The sequence below is a fragment of the Siphateles boraxobius genome, unplaced genomic scaffold (assembly GCF_051911475.1).
Source record: "Siphateles boraxobius isolate OS27281-9 unplaced genomic scaffold, OSU_SipBor_1 55, whole genome shotgun sequence".
NCBI classification, from domain to species: Eukaryota; Metazoa; Chordata; class Actinopteri; order Cypriniformes; family Leuciscidae; genus Siphateles; species Siphateles boraxobius.
The window spans coordinates 9,098,434-9,110,481 of NW_027509181.1; the positions used below are offsets into that span (position 1 = coordinate 9,098,434).

The window sequence follows — 12,048 nt, forward strand, 5'->3', positions numbered from 1 at the left end:
ATGTTTGCGGAAGTAAGTGTTGGCGTGCCGAGTGGATGATATCTTCGGAGACGGTTGGTGCATCGGTAGGTGGTGAAGAAAGGAGCGTTTGGCGAACTGCCTGGACGAGTTCAACAAACGGATCGCGAGATGGATTCTCCAAGGGCTCCGCTGAATTCTGCATGTTTGGTCTGGTCTTCTGTCACGGATGGAACAGGAGTCAGACTGGTGGTAAGTGAATAGGTTTTATTTCACAGGTTTTGCAGAAGCAGACAGAGATATTTTGAGTATGGAGACAGATGATACTTTGTATGGTAACTTAGCTGAGGAATTAACAAGTGTCTCTTTTGCAGATGCAGGCGAAGGGTCCCAGGAACGGATGCAGATGGAAGGCAGAAGACTGATGATGAAGGCTGAAGGCAAGGCTTGTGTAATGTCCAACGGAAGGCAGGTAAGTAGCTGGTAAGTAAATGAGTGTGTGAAAGGGAGCTGAATATTAAGGGAGGTGAGATGATGATATGCAGGTGATGGTGATCAGTATTCAGGGGATAGTGAACGAGTGGGAGGAGTGAGTGAAGCTGGTGGAATCCTGACAGAACTGTCATTGTCAAGTGTATTGTAAACAGTAATTTCATATCAATATTGCATTCATATAGAGCCTAGATGTATACCTAGAACAATTAAAAGTCACTACAGAAATATCCATGACTTTTTAAGGTCTGTAAATCCAACATTTAAAATGACCTAATATGGTTTTTATAACTGGAAACCCAATGTGCAGTTCTGACTCAACTCTTTTGCTTTTTGTTATTTATCATTTATGGCTTACTCCAATCCATTTCAGTGCAGACTGTGGGCTTCCTGTCAGATTAATTGGCACAATAATTCCTTAGAGAATTTTTGTCTAATATCGGAGGAAAATTTTTGAAATTATATTTACAATCTGTGTACCATAACGCTAAGATAGAAAGAAAATGTGATTTTGAACAGTTTAATGACTTTAAATGAAAAAAAAAACAAAAAAAAAAACAGTGTAGTGTTGCAACTTACAGATTCATCAAAGTAACAGTGTAATTCATTATCTATCGAGCTGCATTTTTAATGCTAAGCACACGCACACATACGCAAAAAAAACAACTTCAAAATCCAGTGGGAACATGTTCATCCACTGAAGTATAGTTCAAATGGAGCCAGCTCTCATGATGCTGAGAATGAATGCTGTGGGCTCCAGGAAGACCCGTCTTACCCCAGGGAGACTTTATCTGAAGATAATTTGGTGACTGTCAGATCTCATTCATGTGGGCAGTGTTCTCTGCACTGTGAAACCCTTCTGCTTTTGGGCACATGAAGCAAAGCCCACAGAAAAATCACGCTGGCAGTAATAGGTTTACATTCAAAGGCCTGTTAATAGCATTCTGACACATTGCACAATGCTGCGGGTAATTCCAGTTCAAATCTGGTTTGTGTCATTTTTCAAACCAACCTGCCTATTTTTGTCTTTTACCTTTTGCAGTATCCTCTCCATAGAAGTGGCAAAAGCTTCCCATTCTTTAAAGAGAAAAGTAACCAGCCCTTCCATGATTTCAAGACTAATATGACAACAATTTTCTTAAATATATCATGTTACGCTGTATTTTAAAGTACCTCTGAATGTAATAAAAAAATGTGACGTATACACCAATGCAACTTATCTGCATTTTTATTCAAGTGTCTATTTACAGTGCAAAGTGCAAAGTAGGGAGTAAGGCCAAATCCGCTAGATGACAAGCCTGCAACCTTTTGCCAAAAAAGCGTAACGGCTAATGCTAACCCTGGCACGCAGGAAAGGAGAGCAGAGGCTGTTATTTATGAATGGATGTCAATGGAGAGGAGGCTTCACTACATTGAATAAACCGCTTTAGTTAGGAAACACCTTATCATTTAAGTAATCGGCAGCCTGTACGCTAATCTTCAACATGTTTTACGCTAAACAATACTTTTGTTGGGAACAACAAAACCTTTTGCTTTTGCGACCTTTTGCTTTTCAATTAATATAATATACTGTTTTATAATGTAGTAAAATACTGAGGTGCAAATAAAATTTACACTTATTGCAAAGAAAATACTGCTATTTTTACAGTGTAAAAATAATCTCTGTAAGAAAGTTCCACTGGAGGCAAGCTGTAGAACCCAAGCGCAGTTTATTTCCCAAACATGATAAAACAGTAACACTTTATTTTGATGGTCCCTTTTGAACATTCTGTTAACTATAAGTAACTTTGCAACTACATGTCAACTAACTCTCATTAGAGTATTAGTGGACTATCTGCGTCATATCTGCAAACTCTTTATTGTGATGAACAGTCCAGCAGACACCCCAGATAGCAAAAAATATCCGCACGGCTTCTTTTTGCCGCCGGCCCTAAGCTGTCGGCTACAGGTGCGTCTCGCTGGCGGGGATGAAACGTTTGCCGCCGAATTCGTCACTCCCATTTTTTGCGAGATGCCGCCGGCGAATAGCTGGCGGGCCGACTGCTTCATTTTCTCTGGCGGTTGCCTCCGTCTAATGGACCGCGGCCGGCTGGCGGCAAGCCGCTTTGAAATACAAGGATTTCTACTCTCAAAATCGACCAGCCATGGCTATTTTTTTTTTTTTTTTGCTCCAAAGCCATTAGGGTTTAGGCTATAACAGATTCTTGACTCTTGATTCCATGATAAGGTTTAGGAAATGACATTTAAATTACTTTGAAACTCTGAAGATTATACAGTAAAATATATTTAATTATTTTATGCAGGTACAAATTATTTACATTTCTTTGATTGATGCACATTTGAGACATGCACCAATAAACCAAAAATAATTTGGCAATAAAACTTACTTGGCAAGAAATATCTTTCTCATTAGGTTTTAAAATAGATATTTAATTAATGGTATGAACAATTTAGCAGATTATTTTTTTAAAGGCAATTAAAAAAATCTAAACACATAACTTATAAATGTTAGAAATGTATTACTAAAACACAGAGTTATAAAACACAAAGACTGTGAACTGTGAAGTACTGAATTGTGGAGTTAGACCGTACAGTTTTGCACCATTGCTGTGTTCAGGATTTTTTGGGCGGGGCTAAAACGGTGGCTCGATGACGCACTCGAGCCACTGAGGCTGGCCCCTCTACTAACGATATGACTAGAGCACATTGCATCAGTTTGCCGCAGTTAGATTAGAACACTTAAATAGCACGGTGTTACAAACTCCTGTACGGTAGGTGGCGGTATGCACCTAAAAGTTGGTTACAACTTACAATCCGCCATTAATCAAGAAAAGAAGAAGATTGCCGAAGTTACTACAGCCTACAGTTTGCTAGCTAGCAAAGTTATCGACTACCATCGTTTAAGTAAGTATATGTTTCCTTTTTGTGTAACGCATTATTATGTTTACATTGTTTTTAGTTTATCTTTTTAAAATATCTAAGTTAGTAATCTTTGTTCTTGCAGTATGCTGCTAGTCCAGTAGCTAACGTTAGCAAGTGTTAGCTAACACATGCTGTTTTGCCTTTGTTACTGTACACACTGAGGTTAAGCAATGTTGCTAGTAACGTTACATGTAGAAATGTAATTCGCTACTTACAGTAGTTAGCCAAAGCTTTACATCTAGAAAGACTACGTATAACTTGTGTTTTTTTCTAACAAAACATAACATAATAATGTATATAAGTTGTGTAAATTATTTTGTTTGTCCGAACAAGTATGCTGCTAGTTCAGTTCACAATGTAGCAACAGTGGTTAATATTGGTTCTCTTTGATCACTGCAGCAAGCTTTATGGAATAGAACATGTGACATACAACATGCATGGATTGGTTTGGTGCACCTCAGACAAGATGCCAAAAAGTATGGTGTCCTTGATAACATCTCATGCTTCCCATTTGAAAACTTCCTTGGGTGCCTGATTAAACAATAGGAGAAAGTCATCGCTCAGTTATTGGCCCTTGGACCCCCCTGGCACCTCGTGTACAGCATGAAGTTTTCTGCTAAGAAGGTATATTCTAGGCCTATGTCTTAGTGTCCAGTGTTTTAACAGTATTGAAAATAGTGCCTTTAGTTGTATATTTTTTTTTTATGTAGATTTCCAGAGACTCCAGAATGGAAAAACAAGCCCTGAGGGAAAGCAATGCACCAGCAGGTGAGAACATGCACACTTTCTTAAATTTAACTTTTTTTGTGTGTGATGTAGGTCCAAAATTACCATATGCCTTTCATTTTGTAGCTTCAGATGACAGCGGCTCACTTCGAGAGCAGGTTAAGCAAGTTGGGACAATGTTGAAGACGTTTGCTTGCACTGGGCAATCAGGTACAACTTGCAAACAACGCAGGCGTTGGTTGTTGGTTTAATTCCCACTGGGGTCACCTGTACATGTAGTAGACCTAGATATAACTGTCATAGTTTAGTAATTGAGGGACCAGGACTGACTACTTTATTCTTTTATTCTGGGAACCCCTGTAGGTGCAGATCAGACCCCAATGCTGCAACGTCTTGGAGAGTGTGGTGATGGTGTGCGTAGCATGGACAACAAAATGGACACTATGCTGCAACATTTTCAGTGCCAATGTGTCTGTTGGAGAGTTATCCCTGCCAGGGGATCTGTTACTCCCCCTAGACACCCAGGAAGATTTGGCGTTACTTGACAACAGTATGAGGCAGGATAAAGAGCTCCAGGAACAATTTGTAAGTGTGCTGATTTCGTTTATAACGCCATAGTAAAAAAAAAAAAAAACAGTCATTTTTTTTTCTTCTAAAAATTAAGATTGTACACTGCATATTCTACAGTCTGAATCCACAGCCTGTTACATTTTAAATTTATGAGAAGCTTCAGAGAAATGTAATTTGTTACACTTTTGTTTTTTTGTATTTTCAGCTTCGGTTTTTGGAAATCGCATGTGGGAGGGACCTAAAGACAACCGTGTGGCGAATGCTTCAGAGTATCTTCTCTAATCACCTTTCCATCAATACAACCTGGACTGGTGTAGGGGATAAAGCATGTTTTAGAGACCTTTTCCTGAAGACCATTGTTCAAAGTAAGTTGGATATTTTTTTTATATTTAAGTAGATGTGTATGACCTTATGCCATTCAAATGGAATGACAGATCTTTATTTTCTACAGGAGCCATCCGGAAGAACCCGGCGACCCAGGATGCCACTGTTGAAGCGATCCAGGTTAACGTTACGCGTTACCTGAATGGAGCATCTGACCGTGAAGGTGGAAAAAGGCGCCGCACAGCTGAGAGGGACCCACAGCTGACCCCTTAAACCTAGGCTGACACCCCAGCATCACTGACAACTGGAACCCTTTTTTTATCCTGCAGTCAGTAACATCAAGACCTCTAAAAAAGACTTGTTACAGTGCTTAACTATTCTATTTTTAAATATAGCTTGTAAATCCTAGATTATACATCTAATACTTGATATCTGCACATTATTTGGTATCAAATATTCTACTTGTCGTGACTTCAGTATTGGCTTATTTCATTCCGTCAGTGCTTAACGATTCTATTATAGTTTGTAAATCCTATTTCGTGCCTGATATTTTATATTGCACATTAACTAGTACCAAAAATTCTACCTTCATTCCATCAGTGTGCTTAACTGTTATTCTATTAAAAATAGCTTGGAATACTATTTCATACCTCTGATACTTGATATTGCACATTACCTAGTACCAAATATTCTACTTCATTCCGTCACAGTGCTTAACTGTTATTCTATTGTTAAATATAGCTTGTAAATACTTGTGCCACAGGTCAGCATTGCAGTTATAATGGTATATTCTACTCCAGAGCTTTACTCTAAATTATTACCACTTATCCTATTGTTAGAAATCACTTGTAAATATGATGTTCTACCTCAAATTATTTGGTGTCCTTCACTTTCTTTGGTACCAAATATCCTCATTACTTGTGTTTACTGGTAATTCTTTTCATCCCAGAGCTGACCCCCTATATTATTAGCAAGTATTGTAATTGTTAAAATTGTGTTTTTTTACAAGTTTTTTTTTTTTTTACCAAAATTTAATTGGAAACCTGCATGTTAGTGTGTGTGTGTGTGTGTGTGTATGTATATATGTATTTGTATTTTTCTGTTATATTTCAGTGATCTGAGATCTTGTTTTAATGACGGTTACAGTACTTTGAAATGTGGAATTAAAATGCCAAATGGAAATTTGTCTGGTTTGATCAATCATTATTCTTGATAAACTGCATGCTATAAATATTAAAAATATATATAAGTGCAATAAGCGGCGGGACAGCTCGCTCGAAAATAGCGTTTGCCTCCGACGGGCCGCGGAAGGTCTGCCTTCGGTATAACGGCGGCGGAACGGCGGCTGGCCTGCGGGCCGGCCGCGGAACGAAGGCGGTAGGAAGGCGGCTGCCGCTTTTAAAAAGCGGCTGCCGCCGGCGGTGCGCCGTAAAACGTGTTTGCGATTACGCCATTCTGACGCTTCTACTACATCCGGAGCGCCGCCGGCGGTCCGCCGACTCATTGCTATCTGGGACTCTACTGACTATAAGTAACTTTGCAACTACATGGTCAACTTATTCTAACCCTAACCCTACCAGTCTACTAATACTCTACTAACAACCTAATGAGAGTTAGTAGACATGACGGTGCAATTTTACTTACAGAATGAATTTAAAGGGACCATCAAAATAAAGTGAAACCGATAAAACATAAAACAAAGACTTGATGTAGCATAGCGTAACGTAACGTAACGTAACGTAGCGTAGCGTAGCGTAGCGTAGCATAACTTAAACTCTCACCAAAAGGTGGTTACAGGGAACAATACTTGACAAGGACACATGGCAAACATGAGGGCTTAAATACACACAAGACTTATGACAAGACAAGGAACACCTGTGAACAATCAAGACAATAAACCAATCATAACATGGCACATAAGACAAGAGAACACATGGCAGGATCACATGACAAGAACAGGGGATCACATGACAGACATGAAACAAGAGCATGAAACAAAACCAAAACAAGATGTGACATATCCCCACCTCAATGGGTGGCTCCAGACACCCAAACAAAACCAAAATATATACAAATAGTTCAGGAGGGTGGTGGAGCAGAAGCGGTCTTGGGGGAGGGATGGTGGGCCAGGGGAACAAGACATAGACATGGGGGCCTGGGCCATGGAGCGTGGGCGGCGCTGGCAGTGCAGGAAGCCAGGGCGGAGCTGGCGATAGAGGTGCGGCCTCAGTGGCCCTAACAAATGATCTACTGCCCCACCAAACATTTTTCTTAGGCAAAGCTTTGGAGTTGTGGACTGGAGTGAGCTCATGGCCTGGAGTCCACTCTGGACGCTGATCAGGGTCTACAGACTCTGGCGTGGCGGCGCCCATCTTGGCAGAGGGCACTGGCGTGGCGGCAGCCATCTTGGCAGGAGACTCTGGAATAGCGGCGGCCATCAGAACATGACACATAAGACAAGGGAACACATGGCAGGATCACATGACTAAAACAGGGGATCCCATGACAGACATGAAACAAGAGCATGAAACAAAAACAAAACAAAACAAGACGTGACACTATCGCTATTTGCACTTAGTGTAAATAGCATATCACTAAGAAAATACTGCTATTTTAACAGTGTAAGTAGCATCTATCGCCATGCAATTTTGACCCGATGCAATTTATAGTCAGGTGCGACTTATTTTCCTGAAAGTATGGTATAACTAAACAAAAAACCCGTCTGTTCTTACTCGCCCCTCTCCGAGCGGGACTCGAACCAGCGTCTCCAGCATGGGAGGCGGGCACACTAACAAGAACACGAAAGACCGGTCTCCTGCGTGAGTCGCTAGTGCGCTTCTTGAGATCAGGGGAGTAAAGTTTACCTGCACAGCTCTCACTAGCTTGTCTCCGTTACACTCACCCCCCTAAACCTTACTCCCATCTGGGTTAGGGACCAATGTAACCATGCCCTGCTCCGAGTGGGACTCAAACCAGCATCTCTGGCATGGTAGGTGGGTGCGCTAACAAGGACACTAAAGACCCCAGTAACTAGCATCAGCTGCTGTGCATTCTCTTGAGATCGGGGGAGTGAGGTTTACCGGCACAGCTCTCACTAGCTGGCCTCCGTTACGCAGACAAAACATCTCTTGAGTCAAAGAGCAAGTTTCATCTCAAAGAGCAATGCACCAGAACAACAGAGGTTTCATCAGGTGAACAGAACAATATATATATTTTACTACACAAATAACTACAGGCTATTACTATATTGTAGTAAAAAAGGTGACTTTATGATTTTTTGAAGAATGCTAACATTGCTCTTTCATATGAAATGAAAACCTGCAGTATAGTGACCAGTGGTAGCCAACCAAAAAAAAAAAAAAAAAAAGGAACTTGACAAATGGGACAATACCGACGATTTAAACAAGACATGTCGCCTTCTGCTCAATTCAAGTTGGGCTTTCTCAGCTATGTTAAAGTATGCATTAAATATGACAATGGGATATGATTCATAGTTTAATGATCTAACGAAACCCAAAGTTTGAACATTTTTACATTTTCCAATATTTGTTATTGACCCTTGAACTTGAATGTTCTCTAGATGCCAGGCTTGACGTTAATGAAAGCCAATCCCAAATGGTTCTAGCATCTCATTACTGATTGTTACGATCACTACTGTTTTCTATTAATATATATATAACAGGATTTTCAGTGAATATCTTAAATTTCGGATATAATTAGGCTCCCTGGAACAGTCATTCAGAACACAGCCAGAGCTCTTCATCTGGACAGGCTGTTGGAGTAAACAGACATCAGGACTTCCCTTTGGTCTCATGAAGCACTGCAATGCATTTTGGAATGAATATTAATTCTTGAGCTTTGAGAGAGCTTTCAGCAGGACCAGAGCTCCAGTCCTGCTGAAACATTAACTATGAGCCAAAGGAATTGATCAAGAAAGTAACAAGTTAATGAAAAAATGAAACGAGTACATGTGTGTGTCTGCATAGAAGTATTAAGTTGATGATACACTGGGCAACTTTTTGAGCAATGTTGCCGAGCGATTGTTGCTTAAAGGGGTCATATAATGCCATTTTTATACAAGTTAATATGATTCTTTACGGTCTAAATGAAAAGTTTGTAATATACTTTAATTAAAAATTCTCATTAGTAATGTAAGAAAACACAAATTTTACCTGGTCAAAAACAGCTCTGTTTTTTAGCATGCCATTTAAGTGCATGTGTCTTTAAATGATAATGAGCTTTACTCACCCATCCCTCTGTATGTGGGGCGTTTTGACAACACACGTGGAGTGTTGCCTTGACAACAGTTGAGGGTATATTTTGGAGAAAGAATGGCAGCGGGAGTCTGAGGACACATCTGTGCAACCGTATCAATTTGAACCGGAGTCGGACCAGGAACAAGATCAGCAACAGGACATTTCTGAATGGTTGGTTAACGTGATGTCACTTTGATCTATCTTTGTATGTACTGGCAGGGGTAGAGTAGTGAGATATGAACGCTATGTGTTTACTGATGTATATGTTAGTTCATTGTCAGATTGATGTTACAGCTAATGGTCATGAAAAACTTTTTTTCGGTAAATGTAGGCTTGTTAGTGATGTGTAGCGTTATCTATGCAGTGTTAGGTACAACTGTCAGAAATTATTCGCGCAAACATGAAAGCATTGACGTTGATCGTGGGGAATATTCCCCTCGAAAGCAAAACTCAACCACTGCGTCTTCAGCGGTTCATATTTAGGAACACCAAAATGACTGCTGTGTTCCTTATTACACCCAAGAACAGAACACCACAATCGCTTAGACGCCATTCTGCTCCAGCATATCAACAATGGCGGTCTATGATGCAGAGGTGGGAGTAAGTCACACATGTTCAAGTCAAGCAAGTCTCAAGTCCCTACCATCAAGTCTCAAGCAAGTCAACAAGTCGCAGTATACACAACCAAGTCAAGTCAAGTCAATGGTTCACTTCAAGCAAAGTCAAGTCGAGTCCTGCTAAGGGTCAAGTCAAGTTCAAGTCAAGTTACAATTTTTTTTATATTGGCCTCAACCTTATTTATTTTTTATTACCTTGATTACCTTTCTTATACATTTATATCATAATATTAATAATATTCATATAATTTATTACAGCATGTACTTATGATTATCAAAATTTGGAATTATTATTATTATATTAACAATTAAAATGCCTCCCAAAATGGCTGCCGAGTGAAGTGAGGAAAGGAAAGGCTCCCCATAATCCAACCCAAATCCATTTTAAATCACCAGGATTTGACATAATCCACTGGAAATATTGCATCAGAGTTAATGAGGTAATACACGGTGATCAGTATTGTGGACTATTTTTGAAAAACAGTTGGATATTGGGACCTATGTTGTAAGTGAAGTAAAGGCCCATTGGTCTATGGGCCTTTTAAGTACATTGTGACTGTTCTCAGCAGTATAACAAATCTACTCTGATATTTGGATTTTTGAGAACAAATCAGTGCACAAAAGTCAATGGCTACAAGAAAAGCAGCTGAGATGGAAGAAATAAAGGCATCTTTAAAGTTTATGGCAGATGAGATCAGCAAGGTTGCTACTCAACAACAAAGCATCTTGGCCCTTATGGAGGAGATACGTAATCTAAGAGAAACAGTAAATTTGAGAGATAAAAAGATTGATGAACTTGAACAAAGGATTGACGCATTGGAACAACAAACTTGGAGTAAAGATGTCATCATTACTGGACTAGAGACAAAGCATCGCAGCTACGCCAGAGCAGCAGCAGGAGCAAATGAAGGCGAGGACGCTCCTCTAGAAGAATTGCAGACATTGGAACAACAGGTTTTGCTGTACCTAAGCAGTAAACATATCGATCTGGATGATAGTAACATCTCTAGCTGCCATGCAATCCCAAACAAGAATCGTAAAGAGAAGCCATCCATAGTGGTACAGTTAGTTTCACAAAAGCACAAGATTGAGTTACTGCGACAGACCAGAAAATTAAAAGGTACCGGAGTCTACATAAACGAGTATTTAACAAAGAAAAATGCTGAAATAGCAAAATGGAGCCGTATACTCAGGAAACAAGACAAAATACAAGCAACATGGACAAGGAATGGGAAGGTGTACATCCGACCAAATGGAGAAGATCAAAATAGGCCAACCATAATAAGAAAATTGCAAGAATTGGACAGTTACAAGTGATGGTCCACTTCAGCAGGATAAAGGACTTTGTGTGGCTATGGAGGAACTTGTAAGAGATTGAGGAATATAACTATAGATGATATGTCTGACCGGGATGAACTTAAGAGGTATGGTTTTGAAAATGAAATTGATCCGGATATGCATTACTATAACAATCTTGACATTACTTGTAATTATTATACGGAACAAGAATTTAACAAGAGTGTAGAAATGTATGGTGCTCTGTCCGTTGTACATTTCAATAGCAGAAGTCTAAGTAAAAATTTCTCCGCTATCAAAGAATTTCTTAAGTCCTTTAAAAAATTTACTATAATAGCAATATCAGAGACTTGGCTTGATGATGGTAAAGTGGATGACGTGGGTCTTGAGGGATACGAGTTGTATACTATCAACAGGAATAATAAAAAGGGCAGAGGAGTGGCTTTGTATATAGATCAATCATTAAGAAGTAAAATTGTAAAAAATGTTTCATACAGCATAGACAATGTTCTGGATTGTGTAACAGTGGAAATTCAAGTAGAACATTCCAGTAATATAATTATTAGCTATGTGTACAGACCACCAGGAACATGTTTGTCAACATTTAATGAAAAAATTATAGATTTGCTTAACAATATGACCACCGACAAAGTACAAATAGTGTGTGGAGACTTCAACATTGATATACTTAATCAATGTGTCTTTAAAGGTATTTCTGAGTTTATAAATATGATGTACAGTAATCATTTATGTCCACTTATTGATAAGCCAAGTAGAATTACATCAGACACTGCAACCCTAATAGATCATATTTTTACCAATAAACTTGAGGAAAAAGTTGCTGGGGGCTTATTTATTACGGATGTCAGTGATCATTTGCCAGTATT

General features: G+C 39.4%; 1 protein-coding gene and 1 long non-coding RNA gene across 2 annotated transcripts; both read left to right on the plus strand.

Moving 5' to 3' along the window:
• Positions 1 to 4,015: 4,015 nt before the first annotated feature.
• On the plus strand, positions 4,016 to 4,507 carry LOC143714583 (uncharacterized). Its single transcript, XR_013195553.1, has 3 exons — positions 4,016 to 4,140; positions 4,225 to 4,256; positions 4,462 to 4,507. It is a non-coding gene; the product is annotated as an uncharacterized LOC143714583 (long non-coding RNA).
• LOC143714520 (uncharacterized) lies at positions 4,101 to 5,330 on the plus strand. Its single transcript, XM_077205754.1, has 5 exons — positions 4,101 to 4,140; positions 4,192 to 4,256; positions 4,462 to 4,683; positions 4,874 to 5,033; positions 5,120 to 5,330. Exons 1-5 carry the CDS (start codon positions 4,101 to 4,103, stop codon positions 5,263 to 5,265), a joined length of 633 nt encoding a protein of 210 aa, XP_077061869.1. The 3' UTR covers positions 5,266 to 5,330.
• The last annotated feature ends 6,718 nt before the right edge of the window (positions 5,331 to 12,048 follow it).